Raw genomic sequence first — 16,999 nt, 5'->3', positions numbered from 1 at the left:
TTTATCAAGTTATCTGTATGTTGGTGAAAATTGGGTATTTTTAATTTTCCAAATATCATAAATTTGGTTTCATTCAGATTTAATGTCTGTTTAAATTAAACCGCCACTTTAATTTATGTTGTAAATAACAAAAAGGAAATATTTGTGTCATCTGCAAATAAGATAAACATTAGCATCTTTTATATATGCTTTATGCTTTACATATGTCTATAATATATTGTAGCCAGGACTGTGCAAAGTGCCAAAATTATGTAAAATCTAAAAGCATGTGAACAGATGTGGAATCAAAGGTCTTGTAAGCTAATGATCTTTTCCTGCAAGGTTAAAACTTGGCTTCACCTCTGCTAAAAATATTTCAGTGCAAGCAGCAGACCTTGAGCATACCACTTTGAGTCAGAAATCTCTTTTTGAATTCTCTTTGAACAACATTCTCCATTGACCCGAACACAACAGCAAACTACTGCAGCCTCTGAGTGCTGGTGAGTGCTGAGGCAGAGCTAGCAGTGAAGAGGAGAAGAGAGACGGAGAGGGAATAATGGACCGACCAGCCGCCACACAGAAACAAGAAGCTGCACCCAGTCGAGACGAAAAACATGTTCATCCATTTGTTTAAAATTCGGTTGTGTTGCTTTCATGCACTGAATTTAATTTAATCTTTCAGCAAAATCGTTTTTTTAAATTTCTTTCGTTTCATTTCTGACTTTCAAACAAAGGAATTGCCATACAAACATCTGACACCTGTTCCACAAGGAAAACAGCCACTGCCTCCATGGAGAGACAAACGTCGTGCAGATTCTCCGTCCACTGAGAACAGAATGTTCAGAACCACAGGTCGAGGGACCCGGTCCGGTTCACTGGGAGGTGACACATCAAGACCCACGGCTAAAAGTATCAGTTTATTTATGGCTGTTTTGGGGAATCAGAATCTGCTCGACCTTAAAGACCTTTGTCTGTGGAAAACAGTGCTTGAAGATAAAAATCTAGATTATGTGTGGAGAACATTGGACTCACTTTTCAATTTTACAGAATTTACTTTAAGCACTTAGATTTAATGTTTGTTTCCTTACTTAATAAATCATCAAAACATACATTTTGTGATTACTAGTAGGCTGACTATTGATTCTATGACTGATTTAATTTTTAACTGAAAAGTTAATATTGTGATTCTTAGAAAAAATGTATTTGTTCCTTTTCTTTTTTTTAAAAAGTCTCAGACTAAACTAGATAAAAATAACCAATTTTATTGAATGAGACAGATGTGATATTTGATTAATAAATATAAGTAGTCAATAAATTAACACAGTTAATAACCCACCGTTTATGAGGCTTTCACTTCACTACATACTGATGCTACCCATGCTTCATGTGTAAACTTCATCCTCATCCATTCACCAGACATCCATTACTCCTCGTCTCTTTCTTCAGCTAAATCCATCATCCAATCACCTGCCAGCGACTGCTGTCCTCCGCTCCTCCTCCTGCACCTCCTCCTCCTCCCGCCCCCGTGAGCCCGTTGGTGCTCGGCTTCTTCTCCCGCATCTCAGCCTGGCTGTCGTTGGTCACATCCAGGGTGGGGTTGTCATGGTAACCATTCTCCACAGAGTGAAGCTCCTCTGCAGGAAACTGCACCAGCACAAGATATAGATTTAGAGACCCGAGAGCATTTATTACATTTAATGCATCATGAAATCTCTAGGAGGTCTAAAAACAGAGCAAACACCAGAAATAAGTCAAATAAGTCAGCTCTTATTTTTTTGAGGCACGCAACTAAACCAAGGGAGGTTACACATTGGTTTTAGATAGATATTATACTAAATGTAACAGGTCAGCGGTGCAAAAACTGGGAAATTTGCATTCTGCTCTTTTTACCTCATTGAAAATGGTACAAATCCAAGAGATCTCTTATCCAACCAGCCTAATTATAGATATAACATCTGAGTATATAAAAATACTCTTGCATTCCTGCATTTTAAGCTGCAACACTTTCCGAAGGGAAGAGGGCAGTTCAGAGCTAGCAATGAAGCAATAAATGATTTTAGTTGAATATGAGATGTCAACAGGTAATTGCAATCATTGGTGCAACAACTTCAGTCAAACGTCTGAAATAGTTTCTGAGGAGCAAAGAGGTTCAGAGGATCTCCAGCTCACCACTAAATGTGAGTGAAAATTATTGAGCTCAGTAAAAGCAAAGTCCCTCGAAGAAAGTTTGTATTTGTCTCCTGCTGCAGTTGCAGGATATGATGAAACCATTTCAGGCAGCAAGCTGGACAGCCTGGATCTCCGCCAGACATCGCTCCATCAAGAACCTTTGATCGCTGATGAAACCATGAGGACAAGAGGTTACTTGAGAAAACATTCAGAAACTTTACTGAGCAGAAAACCACAGTCAGAACCCCCTTCTCTGAGGCACCTGAGTTGGACCTTCACTCAGTTGAAGCGTGGATTGTGGTTAGATGGATCAGTATTCCAGATCATTAATGGAGGACCAAAGACTAATCAGAAGCCCATCTCTGTAGTCAGGCTCTCTGATGGAACGGGGTTATATCCAGGGGTGAAAGTGAGCCGGTACGGTCCAGTACTGCGTACCACTAAAAGATTCTGAGCCGGTACGCAGTGCCGGGAAGAGAGAAGAACGGCTGCCTGCTATGAAGCCGTCATCCAGAACCAGTTACGGCTGCAAGAATTAACGAGCACACAAAGAAGATCAGATCCGCTACCAACAGACAGTCTACAACACGACTTAATCTGTTTATAAATATAGTTATTTTATCCTCATTCCAAACTGTTTCTGAACTGTTCTGCTATGATGGAGCCTCAATACTCTTGCTTTGCTTCTCTCCCCTCGGAGCTCGAGGTTTTAATGAACGGCGTTTAAAACGAGCACCGCTACGTTTAATGTCTGTCTGCTCGCTGCTAAATACCCCAGTTAAAAGCAAAGGGAGAGAAACTACTTGTGTTTCATGTTATTTTGCTGAATTACAACAACACAGTACAGCTCGAAAACACCGTTACGACCTTAGATTTCACATACACTAAGCGAGAGCGCATGTGCGCTTATCCCCAAAACAGAACGGTTGCCATGGAGATCGGTGCGTTCAATTTAATGGACTGGGAGATTTTACACAGTTGGTGCACAAACATAAAAAACCGCCGCTTGCATTAGGACAGGACGAACAATAAATCCCTTACCATCTACAGACTTTTAAATAAAAACCCCGAAAACAACCGAACTGTCAATTTTTTTATTAATTGTATATATATATATATATATATATAGATAGATAGATAGATAGATAGATAGATAGATAGATAGATCTATATATATATATAGATATATTCTACATTGTCAAGTGATTGTAATTTCTGCCTTATACAGACAGCCTACAGTAAAGTAAAATATTGATACGTTTTAATTAGTTTGAGTTTGGACTCTGCTCAGAGAGGCCACAGATGAGAGTAACAATTAACACACACATTATATATATATATATATATATATATATATATATATATATATATATATATATATATATATATATATATATATATATATGCATGCATATATGCCCCCAGTGCCTCCCCCATCTCCGCCCCTAAGTACCAGCAAGTATTTAAAACTACTTTCACCCCTGGTTATATCCGTGCCTTTGGCAAAAGCTCATGTTCACTTCTCTGATGGCTGCATTAATGCAGAAGAGTCCAGTAGAGATTTTAAAGGAACATATTCTGCAGTCAACACCACATCTTCTTCAGGCACAAATCATGTTGTGCACAGCTTCCAAAACACGACCGAGGAAGAAGGACTGGCCTGCCTGCGGGCCTGAAACCAAAAATACAACAAGACCCTGTTCTGTTGGACACGTTCTGCTATCTAAAGTGGAAAAATGGGTTTTGAGTGTTTGGAGAAGAAATAAGAACACAAAGTGGGAAACCTTTAATAAAACAATATTTTATGGAATGTGTTGCAGCCTTAAATACAGAAATGGTTGGATGTTAACAAAAGTAAATCAGAGCTGTTCAGACCATACATTTCCACACGTGTTGACCTACCATGCTCTTCACTGCTGGCAGTCGTCTCTGCCAGCAGATGTATATGAACCCAGACGTGATGATTGCCATGCAGACAGAGCCGATGATGACAAGAACCACAAACAGTTTACCGTAGTCGCTGCGAGTCTTACTGGGCCGAGACTGACAACTGGTCGCTGCGCTGTAGTTCTGGATTCCCACCTAATGAGAACTCAGAAACAAAACAAATATCAACTGACGGGCATCAGCAGAAATTACTTCTGACAATTTCACACTTCAGAATAAAAATTATTTTTTAGAACTAATGTCAGTAGTTCATCACTGGCAGCTTTAGTCAGTTTTTAATTCTGCTGCAAAAGTATTCACATTCATTAACATTTTGTCATAAATGTAAGTTTTCTTTAAGAGTCAGTTTGTTTACAAATAAAAATCTGAAAAGTGCGGCATTCTAAGTATTGACCCCACCCCCCACAAAGTGAAGCCTTGCCACATATTCTAAGTGTTCTGGTGCCACTAACAGGTTGTCTTCCAGGCTCGTTCTGGATTTAGCTCCATCCGTTTTGGCATCAACTCTGACCAGCTTCCCTGTCCCTGCTGAAGGGAACCATGCCCACAGTATGATGCTGCAACCGCTATGTTTCTTCTTGGGAACAGTGTTTTGTATGCAGGCTAAAAGGTTCAGTTGTGGTCTGGGTTGACTACAGGACCTTCTTCCACTTGGATGGCTTCTGTTAAACAGTAAAAGGGACTGTTTGTGGCTTTCTTTTTGTAAGTCTTCTATAAATATAGGTGTACCAGAGTAAAGGGAGCTGTCACATTCTCAGATTTTGAAAACCATCCATCATTTTCTAACTCCGTTGTGTTGGTCAATAACATAAAATCCCAGGAAAATAAAAGTTTTTAATGGGACTAAATGGGACAAATTCAAGGGATAAGAAAACTGTAGCACTGTAACAACATCTAGCTTGAGATAAAACACCAAGACGACATGTTTACACTACAATGCTGTTCTATTTAGTTCAGAGCTGGACCTCCTAAATTCTGACAGCAGAATATTTCAATTGATTTTGAAGAAATGAAAAGCAGCCAGAGTCCAAAAGAGCTTTGAAAGACCTTCAGAAAGTCTGAAGGTTTGGCTGCAAGGTACATATCTACAGTATTAGTCATTCTATAACCATATCTGTAAGTAATTTCATGCACTGCTCTGTATATATCAGTAGAAGTTATTTTATCACTGCTTAAGCACTTCTGGATGGATGCAATCTACATTCATTGCCTTGTTATGGTGACGTGTTCAGCGACAATGGAGTTGAATCTAATCTAATCTAATCTAGACGGGAAACCAAGAAACCTTGAACGATCATTTGGCTTTTGTTTCGAGATAAAAGACATAAAATAAGGAACTATTCTGGATGCAAAAGGTAAATCAAAATACAAACATTGCATCACTAAAATGTAACCTTTGACCCTTGTTAATAGGGCTTTTTTGAGTAATGTTTCTGCACCTTATTGAGGTTTTTCCCGATCTCTCCCAACATGTCCAGGACCTCCTGAGTAGCAATGACTCCTGAAAGACAGCACATGATGATCAGCAGTGTTTACACCATCCAACAGGCCAACATCAACGTGTCTCTGAGTCTGCACCAGGACATTTAACTGGAAGGGCCAGTAAGCTCTGGAAACCTAGTTTAGGCTTGGAGCTTCATGAGTTCCTCAGCATCCAGATTAGGAACTAAGCTTCTGTGAGGTTTGTGTGTGTATACCATGTCCAGAGGCCACGTTCATCAGCAGCTGGTGTTGCTGGTGCGTTGGCTTGCTGAGGTAAAGTACCCATGATCCTTCAGGGCTGTTCATTCTGCGTGCAAACTCCCGCTCAATGATCTTCAACAGCTGGACTCCCTGGCACACGCGAAACTCCTCCTGCCTCACAAACAAACGCATTTTTCTTCATTTTCCTTCTGGAGCCGAATGTTTGCTAAAATCCATCACGTTGCCGCGGCAACCATTACTTTAGTTTACTGCATTAGTGGTTTGGGGTTTGTGTTGCTCCCATGGCAACGGGTGCAACACTGAAGACCCTTGATCTATTTTCACAAAAACAGGTCATACTGAGGAAAAATCAGCAGGAATGACTGAAAACAGCAGATATTTGGAAGAAGACATCATGGAGGATTTTGTTTCAAATAAAATGAAGCTTCTTTAAAACTTGGTGCAGATTTAACTGCTGAGTGACTAAAGCGTGAGATTTGAGATTCAATCTGGATATTGGGTCAGGGCGATTTGGGTTTAAATTTAAAATTAAACTTATATTTGGGTGAAAATTTGCATTTTAAAATGTGTTTCTTTATACGATGCTCTTAGTTTCTTGACAAAATAAGCTCTCTGTTTAAGCAAAACCTAAAGGTTTTTGTAATTCCATTTTTGTCTTTCCTCTGATGTCCTGTAAAGTATGATGCTTTACAAATAAACCTGCCTTCCCTATGCATGCTTTTTTTGTATTTCTTCATCAAGACGCCGATGGTTTCATGAGGCCAAAGGTTGCTGAATCTATTAGATTAAATGTGCCAAACATGGATGATTCTTGATTCTTGGTACTTACACAGTTCATGTTCTTCGTCATGTTGAGGATCACATAGCCACGTCCAGCCAGCTCACTCCAGTTTAAACAAACTACCTGAAACATTTACAGTTGAGAGAACAACAGATATTTTTAAGGTTTTCCTGCTTCCAGTTACATTGTCTGAAGGGAATTTGAACCAACCTGCCGCGGATCCTCCTGATTGGGATCAAACTCTGTCTTAGTGAAGCCAGTTGTGGGAGAAGGATCTGTGGTGAGCGGGATGATTCCTCTGAAACTTGTTCCCTCTTTCTCCATCTTTTCATTCTCCATCTCCTCACCTTTATCTTTTGATCAAAAGAAAACAAATAGTTTGTAAGATGTATACATCAATATTTATTGGACAGCTGGTGTTATTATTGATAAATGCTCACCTTTTAGATCATGTTCATCTTCTTCCCAGTGTTCCTCCTGCTCCAAACTAGGTTGCAGAGGTTCTCTGCTGGGTGCCAATCCAACCTCTGGAGCCGTGGGATTCTGGGTAATTATGCCTGCCTGTGACAGACCTGTTTCTTCCTCCTCTGTTTCATCTGCAGCGACAAACCAGAGACAAAACACAAGCAGCTGATACTCTTCCTATGGCAAAGTGGGAATGCTTTGTTTCAAGAAAACATGGTGCTCCTCAAGGCTCAGTTCTTGGGTCACATTTATTCAAAATATCAATGCTCCCCCATAGCTCAGATTAGAGACTGTTACAACATGTCTTACTATGCTGATGACAAACAACTTTATATATTTGTGCCACCACATCACCACAGTTCCTTACAGTCACTGAGTTGTTTTTCTTTCTGCTCTCGGTGGAGGAGGACACTTTTTCTCTGTCTCCCGCACCCCTCCCATATCTGCCCTGCTTCAGCTCTGTGTCTTGTCTTCTTTTTGGAGCCTCTTTTTGCATATCTTCCAAATTGGAGAAGTTGTACGCTCGAGATCTGCGGAAAGTACTAGAAATTTGGCTATTTGGATTCGCAATTGAGACATACCAGTAAAACTCTTAAGGTAGTTGGAAATTCACAACTGCCTGAACCACAACATTTATTGTTTTTCTAAATCTGGCTGCCCAGTGTGGCCTTGGCAACTTCTGCTAACTGGCGAGCCTGCCTGGCATGTGTGATAGGATCTTCAGGGCAATCAGAACTCAGACTGAGATGTTACGTGAGCTGAATCGCAGACTGGATGTGATCCTTACACAGGATCGCAGGCAGGTTGCAGTTCCTGGACTCAGGGGTGAAATGGGATAAATCTTGGAGAAAGTTGTTTTCTCGGATCTGGCGAAAGACCAGGAATTTGGCTGTTTGGATTCACCTTTGAGAAGCACCAGCGAGACTCTCAAGGCTGACAGAAAATTAAGAGTCAGCATAATCCAAATAATTGCTTTCTGAATCTGGCTCCCCTGCACGGCCTTGATGGCTGACTATCTTCAACTTCTCCTGGACGTTATGTAAACATGACGTTCTGCTCCCTCTGCCCCCTCCCCTGAGGACATCTGTGGACCTGCTCAGAACTTTGTGGCCGGTTGATGAACATTCCAACGAACCATCAAGGACAATGGTCTCTGTGACAGTGCTTCATGGACTTACTTGCACACACACACACATGCTCAAGATAAATATATGCACCCCCTCACACCACCTTCACCGTTCCCAGCATGATGTTGTTTTGTAAACTTGTTGCTTCTTTGTGCTGAGGTTTTTTGCAATCTCAAACTGTATCCTGCTAAGGATAAAGTGTGAAATATGATTTTTTTCCCTCTACTTTCCTAATGTGGCCTCTTTTCTCATCTAGCAAGGGCAGCGCCTGTGAGTGGGCAGCAAAGCCTCGGTGACCCATCCCCCCCTTGTCTTGTGTCATGATGTCTGTTTGGATGGGTTGTACTGGAATTGTAATTTCCCCTCGGGGATCAATAAAGTATCTTTGAATTGAGTAAGTGTGTCCATGTCTTGTTTCCATTAAAATTCATAAGGTTTAATTTCATTTAGACAGCTCAGTAGTGGGCACACCGGGTTTCTAACCAAAAAAAAAGAAGAGAGGTTTTGTGACTGCCAAATATAGACCTATACAACAAATACAAATTAAAGAGCAATGGAGCTCCATAAATGGAAGGGGCCAAAAAAGAGAAATAAGCAAAAAGACTTCTGTCTCTGAGGTTCGATTTGAACCAAGACATAGCTGTACCTTTAATACCAACATGTTCCAGCTGTAAAACCAGGACATCATGACCTACTAGAGGTTCCCAAAGCGGGGGTCGGGACTCCCAAGAGTCGTGAGACAACAAGTGGTGGTCTTGAGATGATTTTCAGAATCATGTGACCCCTGCGGTGTATGGAGGGCCAAAAGGAGCTAAATCAAATAAATTAATATATCATGAAATAAGTAAATTACCCCTTTATAGCACAACAAAATACTTTTTTTTCTGAAAGAAATTCATATAAAAGTCTAAAAATGTGTTTTATCTTCAAAGGTTTAAATGCAAACAATTTAAATCCACTGATTTAAATGCAAACAAGGAGAAATCGTCTTACAAATTTCTTTTGTTTTTGTTTTGTGTTACACTGAAATATTTCAGATCAACAATCACTGGAACAGAAACTGTCTGACAACATGAAGTAGGCTAAAAGGTCTCAAAGACACACATCATATCCAACTATAAAGATTTTCAACTACAAGTGCAAACTAAAGTCACTGACATCAATTAGTCTGGAAAGGATTATGAAGACATTTCTAAGGGTCTGGGATTCCAGAGAACCACAGTGAAAACCATTATCTACAATTGGAGAAAACATGGAACAGTGGAGAACCTTCCCAGGACAGGCCAGCCAACCCAAATTACTCCAAGAGCTCATCAACAACTCATCCAGGAGGTCACACACCAGGTCTCGTTACATTGGTGTAAAAACCACCACAGCAAAGAGAATATCATAACTACAGTCAAACACGGTGGTGGTAGTGTGGTGGTATGGGGCTGCTTTTCTACATCAGGACCTGGACGTGAACCATGAATTCTCCTTTCCTCCAGAAAACCCTGATGGAGAATGCCCGGCCATTAGTTTGTGACCCTAATCTGATGGACAAAGTTCTGGAGCAGGACAGTGAGCCAAAGAACACCAGCAAGTCCACATCGGACTAATTAAAAAAACAAGTTGAAGGTTTTGTAATGGCCAAGTCAAAGTCTGGACTTAAATCTGATTGAGATGTTGTGAAATGACCTCGAACAGGCTTCCCTCCAGTTTGGCTCAAATAAAAACATTTGGCAGAAAAAAAGTCAGTACCAGTTATCACACGTGCTTTACGGCAGATGTTGCTGCAAGAGTGGAACCACCAGTTATGAGGTTTTGGGGGAAACTACTTTTATTCCACACATAGAGTCAGATTAGCTTGAATAGCTTTATTCCCTTTTTAATTTAAATATTTGAAAACCATTTTTTGTATTTGCACAGATTATCGTTGTTTGATATTAAAATTTGTTTGATGATCTGAAGCATTTAAGAGCAGCAAAAAAGGAAAAACAGGAGAAAAGGGGGAAATTCTTCATTCAGTCATTCGATTGGTTAGATTGTACCTTTTGTATAACTTCCCAGAAGTCCAAAGTCAGTTCCTGTGCCGGTCTCTGGAGTGGCCGTTCCATCAGTGGCTGCAGAAACAGCTCGATCAGCAGGAGCAGCAGAAGGTGTAGATGTTTGAGCTGCAGTGACTGAGGAACGGAGGACTCCGTAGCCACTGGACTGAATGTCTTCGTCTTTCTCCGCTGTCCGCAGATCTTTCTCTAAAGGACTCATCTGGATGGCCGATGTCAGATGAAAGGAAGACAAACAAAGTGAGGGCAGTGGATGATGAAGACATGGTTGATGTTTTAGATGTTCTCTCATTGAAAGTTTTGCAAACAACCCTTTTTCGACACTTCTAATTGCAGGAAAAAAGAAAAGAAACTCATATATTCTATAGATTAATCACACAGAGTGAAATATTTGAATCCCTTATTTCTTGTAATCTTGATGATTGTGGCTTCCAAAGAATAAAAATACTAAATTCAGTGTCTCAGAAAATTTGAATATTGTAAAACATTAAAAAATTGGAAACTCCTGGTGTCCCACTCTAATCAGCTAATGAAATTAAAACACCTGCCAAGGTTTCCTGAGCCTCCAAATAGTCTCTCAGTCTGGGTCAGTAGGCTACACAGTCACGGAGAAGACTGCGGACTGGACAGATGTCCAGCAAACAGTCATTAACAGTAAGCCACAAAAGGTCATTGCTAAAGAAGCTGGTTGTTCAGAGTGCTGCGTCCAAGCATATCAGTGGAAAGTTAAGTGGAAGGAAAAATGTTGTAGGAAAGATGCACCGGCAGGATTGTCAAACAAAATCCATTCAAGAATTTGGGGGAGTTTCTGCAGGAATGGACTGAGGCTGGAGTCAACGCATCAAGGGCCACTATGCACAGATGAATCATATACATTGGCTACAAGCGTCTCACGTGGGCTAAGGAGAAAAAGAACTGTACTGCAGCTCAGTGGTCCACAGTCATCTTTTCAGATAAAAGTACAGTTTGCATTTCCTTTGGAAATTAAAGTCCCAGAGTCTGAAGGGAGAGAGAGGTCCAGAATCCATGTTGCTTGACGTACAGTGTGACGTTTCCACAGTCAGTGAGGATTTGGGGTGCCATATCATCTGCTGGTTCTGGTCCACTGGGTTTTCTCAAGTCCAGAGCCAACACAGCCATCTAACAGGACATTTTAGAGCACTTCATGCTTCCTGCTATTGACAAGCTTTAAGGAGATCATGGTTTCATTTTCCAGCAGAACCTGGTAACAGCCCACACTGCCAAAGGTACCAAAATTTGGTTCAATGACCATGGTGGTACTGTCCTTGATTGGCCAGTAAACTGGGCTGACCAGAACCTTAGAGAGAATCTATGTAGAATTGTCAAGAGGAAGATAAGAGACACCAGAACCAACAATGAAGATGACCTGAAGGCCACTATCAAAGCAACCTGGGCTTCCTGAACATCTCAGTAGAACCACAGACTGATCATCGCCATGCCACGCTGCACTGATGTAGTAATTGCAAAAGGAGCCCCAACCAAGTCATGTGTGTTTAAAATATCATTTTTTATTGATCTTATGTAATATTCTGATTTCCTGAGACACTGAATTTTAAGTTTACATTTTATGGAAACCATAATTATCAAAATTACAACAAATAAAAGCTTAAAATATTTCACTGAATGTGTGATGAATCCATATAATATATGAGTTTCTCTTTATGAAATGATGGACAAAAAATATTGAACTTTTTCCACGATTTTCTAATTCTTTGAGATGTACCTGTTTTGTGTATTTGAAGAAAACAACATGTTGCAATATTAATTTACAGTAAATTATGTCCTGAAGTCTTTTGATGCTGCACTTGTTTATCAGAGAACAAATAAGTTGCAATATCTGCCTCTTCAGCACACTTATTTCTATAAAGTTTAACGTTGTTCTGCTGCAGCATGGAAGGCAGAACGTTTATTATAAGTAGCAGACCCTCTCTAACACACAGAAACCTCTGTCTACAGTTTGCTTACAAGATGCTCCTGCACTAAAATAGCATAATTTACAGGTTGTTGCAGCAAGAAGTTTGTATTTGATCCTTCAGGTCAAGAACAAAACATTCAGTGATCTCTATAACTGATTTACTGCAATTGAGCTGCCACTAGTAGGTTTCCAACCTACTGTTTTTCCAAATTAAGACACCCCATTGTCCTGTTTGGTAGATGAATCCTAAAATGTTTTCCTAAATTAAACAAGTGTACAAAATTTAGTTATTGGGCAAAGCTTTTATACATTTTCTCTAAAGGTTGTGATGTGCCAGCAGTCAGGAAGAGAGGAAGTTCCCAACCTGAGAATTTCTAAACCTGTTGTGCAAAAGGATGAAAATCTGCTGCAACACAGTTCATTGAACTGTTTTATTTATAAATAAGATTCATTGCTAAAATTAATTGCAGTAAAGAACAAAAATAAAGCATTTATTGGTTGCTAAAAAGGATGTGGACACATGTCTCTGTCCTTACCTCCAAGACTGGGGGACCACGAAGCTCTTGATGCCTGTAATCATGTGTTTCGGTTAGAAAGGGCCTGCTGGGCTCCTTGGATGGATGGAAAGAGGACGTGTAGCCTGTGTCAAAAACACGCATGTCAAAAACACGTGTTTCTGACATGCATGCGGTCCAAGTCTTTTTATTGAGTGCTTATGGGAAAACATGAGTTTTAAGTGCTGATTCAGAACATAAATAAATCCAGTTGTTAAGTTGTCTGATGGTTATATTGAATCAGGTGCAGAAGCTCACATGTCTGCTGATATTAAGACATTTAATAACAATTTAGCAATAAACAACAAGTAAATCTGTTTTAAATTACCAAAGTAAGAGACTTAATGGTGCAAAAAAGAGTCTGCCTTCTCAGTCTGCCCCAGATGCCCTGGGGCAGACTGAGAGAAGTTAGGCTGCCATACAATTGGCGCCAATCCGCCCTCTGACCACCATCAGCAGGAAAGGTGGGTGAAGTGTCTTGCCCAACGACACAACGACTGAGACAGACAGGGCGGAGATTCAAACCGGCAACCCACCAGTTATAGGACAAACCCCTACCACTGCCGCCACCGTTGCTGAAAACTGAAGCCTCTGAATTTTGGTTCTTTGGCTTGCAGCAGCAACAGAAACTTACTGTAATTGAACGCTCCATAGAAAGGAGAATAATAGCTTCACATTGGTTTTTGGCAAAATATTTGACATGACCCCTCCTTGAACCGCCACCTTAACGTGGTGGAGGGGTTTGAGTGTCCGAATGATCCTAGAGGCTATGTTGTCTGAGGCTTAAATGCCCCTGGTAGGGTCTCCCATGGCAAATAGGCTCTAGGTGACGGGTCAGACAAAGAGCGGTTCAAGAGACCCTCATGAGGACTATACGATTGAGGCACGTGACGTCGCCCGGTATGGCGGAGCTGAGGTCCCACCCTGAAGCCAGGCCTGGGGTCGGGACCCGTCAGAGAGCGCCTGGTGGCTGGGTTGTTCCTCGTGCGACCCGGAGGAGAGACGCGAGGCCAATCCCCCAGTGGGCCCACCACCTCCAGGGGGAACCGTGAGGGACTGGTGCAAGAGGATTTGGAGGAGGAATGGCCTCAATCTGAATCCGAGCGGTGTTTTGTTATTGGACTTCTGTGCTAGTTACGGATTGTCCATAACGAACACCATGTTCAAACATAAGGGTGTCCATCAGTGCACTTGGCACCAGGACACCCTTGGCAGGAGGTCAATGATCGACTTTGTTGTCGTATCATCAGACCTTCGGCCGCATGTTTTGGACACTCGGGTGAAGAGAGGGGCTGAGCTGTCCACTGATCACCACCTGGTGGTGAGTTGGATCCGCTGGAGGAGGAGAAAGCCGGACACACTTGGCAGGCACAAACGCATAGTGAGGGTCTGCTGGGAATGTCTGGCTGAGCCCTCGGCCAGGGATGTATTCAACTCCCACCTCTGGAAGAGCTTTGACCAGATCCCGGGCGATGTTGGAGACATAGAGTCTGAGTGGACCATGTTCTCCACGTCTATTGTCGATGCTGCTGCCCATAGCCGCGGCCGTAAGGTCTGCGGTGCCTGCCAACTACAGGGGGATCACACTCCTCAGCCTCCCTGGTAAGGCCTACGCCAGGGTATTGGAGAGGAGAGTCCGGCCGCTAGTCGAACCTCTGCTTCAGGAGGAGCAGTGTGGTTTTCGCCGTGGAACACTGGACCAGCTATATGCCCTCTACAGAGTACTCGAGGATTTATGGGAGTTTGCCCAACCGGTCCACATGTGTTTTGTGGACCTGGAGAATCATTCGACTGTGTCCCTCGTGGTGCCCTGTGGGGGGTGCTCCAGAAGTCTGGAATCTGGGGCCCTTTATTAGGGGTCATCCGGTCTCTGTACGAGCAGAGCAGGAGTTTGGTCCGCATTGGCGGCACTAAGTCGTACCTGTTTCCGGGCTGCCCTTTGTCACCGGTCCTGTTCATAACTTTTATGGACAGGATTTCTAGTCGCAGCCAAGGGCTGGAGGGGTTGTCCTGCCTCAATTCAATTCAAATTCAATTCAAAAATACTTTATTAATCCCAAAGTGGAGGAGTTCAAGTATGTCGGGGTCTTGTTCATGAGTGAGGGAAGAATGGAGCAGGAGATCGACAGGCGGATTGGTGCGGCTGCCACAGTAATGGGGGAGCTGTGCCGGTCCGTTGTGGTGAAGAGAGAGCTGAGCCGAAAAGCAAAGCTCTCAATTTACCGGTCGGTCTACGTTCCTACCCTCACCTATGGCCATGAACTTTGGGTCATGACCAAAAGAACGAGATCACGGATACAAGCGGCTGAAATGAACTTCCTCCGTAGGGTGGCCGGGCACTCCCTTAGAGATAGGGTGAGGAGATCGGCCATCCAGGAGGGGCTCGGAGTAGAGCCACTGCTCCTCCACATCGAGAGGAGCCAGTTGAGGTGGCTCGGGCATCTATACCGGATGCCACCTGGACGCCTTCCTCGGGAGGTGTTCCAGGCACATCCCACCAGGAGGAGGCCCAGGGGACGGGCCAGGACACGCTGGAGGGACTATCTCTCTTGGCTGGCCTGGGAACGCCTTGGGCTCCACCCGGAGGAGCTGGAGGAGGTGTCTGGGGAGAGGGACGTCTGGGCGTCTCTGCTGAGTCTGCTGCCCCCACGACCCGGTCCCGGATAAAGCCGAAGGCGATGAGTACAACGAATACAAGTACGAGTATTTGACATGAAGCAGCATCATTGGCTAAGGTTGTGTTTACAAAAAGAAAGTTACTGTTACTAACCGATTAAAGCATCCAGATCTGGTGTTGTGTGATTAACTTCCAAGGCTTCTGAGACGCTGTGTTCATCTGTTCCTTGTTCCTTCTCATCTTCCTCCTCTGTAACATCTCCTTCTCTTCTCTCTCTGTCTTCTACAAATCTCTCCCTTTCCTCCTCCCCTCCTCTCCTGTCTTGGTCCTCTTCTCCTTCTTCTCCTCTCTCTCTGTCCTCTGTGTCCATCCCATCGAAGCCAGAAGCCTCCTGGGAGGTATCGCCGGCTCCTGGCCCACCTGACTCGGTGGGATCTAGGTGTCTTCTGTTGTTCTCTGCATCCAGCGGGACCGCCAAGTGAATCATTTGCTAAAACGTGGAAACATAGAAGGTGAACTGCAGTGCTTTGCAAAAGTATTTGTACTACTTGAACTTCTAAAGTTTGGCCTCCATGTAGTTCCCAACCTGCTTTCCAATGGAGTGGAAGCAGGGGTAAAAATAGTTTGTGTTTAACATTAAAGTTTGCTGTAATGATGCATGGACACAAAACTTAACAAACCACCTGTAATCCAACAAAAAAAGCAAATCATGTCCAAAGTGTATTAAATTACGAGTCATATTTAGGAGACTCTATCGTGTATTAAACCATTTAAAGATTAATAAAACAAGATGAGTAGTCATTTAGATTCCTCACCTCCATCACATCTTCCACATCCAGGCTTTCATCCACTGCAGCATGGGTCCTGACTACATCCTGGTTTACGGAGGGGGGATAGTTCAGTGCAGAGGAATTCGCTGACTCCACCTTGGTTTGTGAGCGGGACGTTTCATGGATCTCCGGCCAGCCCATGTCATGAACCAAATGAGGCTGAGCACGGACTAACTCACGGGCTGAGTGGCGCTTGGTTCTGACTAATTCCTGGATTAAACGTGACTGGGCTTGGGCTTCACTTGGAAGCAGAGGAGCCAGCGGAAGTCTGAGTGGTATGACACGCTGGGATGACCCACGTGTGAAAGTTTCTGGGCTGGACAGGAGAGCTGCGGAGCGGAGAGAAAAATACAGCCGAGGAATGCAACAGCAGAAATTAAAGATTTACTACATGGAAACCTGTTATGACATGTTAGGACATGTTATGTAATAACTTGTACAAGTAAACTACATGTTAAAAGAAATTAGATCAAATAAAATTGGAGTTTTGGCAGGTTGTTGCTCTGAAGCAAACTTGTGTGAGTTATCATGATGCCAAGACGGAAAGGCATCAGCAATGGCCTTAGAGAAGCAACTGTTGCTGCCCATCAATCTGGGAGGGGTTCTAAAGCCACATGCAAACTATTTGAATTCCATTTATAGGTGGAAAACATTGAAGACAGCTGCTTATCTTAGCAGGAGAGGACGTCCCACTGAACGTCAGAGCGTACAATGCTCAAGGAAATTACAAAAAAAAAAAAAAAAAAAAGGTATCCACCCCAGGCTCTAGAGCCTCAGCTAGTCTGGTTAATGTTAAAGTTCATTGCTGCACAGGTAGAAAAACTGAACACAAATGGGTTGTTAAG

At 42.7% G+C, this 16,999-nt stretch overlaps 1 protein-coding gene across 2 annotated transcripts in view; it reads right to left on the bottom strand.

Moving 5' to 3' along the window:
* podxl2 (podocalyxin-like 2) overlaps positions 1-16,999 on the bottom strand; it is a 28,577-nt gene that overhangs the window by 6,258 nt on the left and 5,320 nt on the right. Inside the window, exons 2-12 of one of the 2 annotated variants that reach the window (XM_047348158.1) lie at positions 16,140-16,483; positions 15,478-15,814; positions 12,690-12,793; positions 10,203-10,419; positions 7,021-7,176; positions 6,791-6,933; positions 6,629-6,703; positions 5,793-5,949; positions 5,535-5,596; positions 4,161-4,230; positions 1,447-1,613 (exon numbers count right to left, since the gene is read on the bottom strand). In XM_047348158.1, the coding sequence (XP_047204114.1) occupies positions 1,447-1,613; positions 4,161-4,230; positions 5,535-5,596; positions 5,793-5,949; positions 6,629-6,703; positions 6,791-6,933; positions 7,021-7,176; positions 10,203-10,419; positions 12,690-12,793; positions 15,478-15,814; positions 16,140-16,483 (1,832 nt within the window). Of the gene's footprint in view, positions 1-1,446; positions 1,624-4,050; positions 4,231-5,534; positions 5,597-5,792; positions 5,950-6,628; positions 6,704-6,790; positions 6,934-7,020; positions 7,177-10,202; positions 10,420-12,689; positions 12,794-15,477; positions 15,815-16,139; positions 16,484-16,999 lie in introns of both variants that reach the window. The other variant, XM_047348157.1, reaches the window with a different exon arrangement.

The sequence above is a fragment of the Girardinichthys multiradiatus genome, chromosome 20, assembly GCF_021462225.1.
Source record: "Girardinichthys multiradiatus isolate DD_20200921_A chromosome 20, DD_fGirMul_XY1, whole genome shotgun sequence".
Lineage (NCBI taxonomy): Eukaryota > Metazoa > Chordata > Actinopteri > Cyprinodontiformes > Goodeidae > Girardinichthys > Girardinichthys multiradiatus.
Note: the sequence above shows the minus strand (reverse complement) of the source record. Positions and strands in the feature narration are given on the sequence as shown.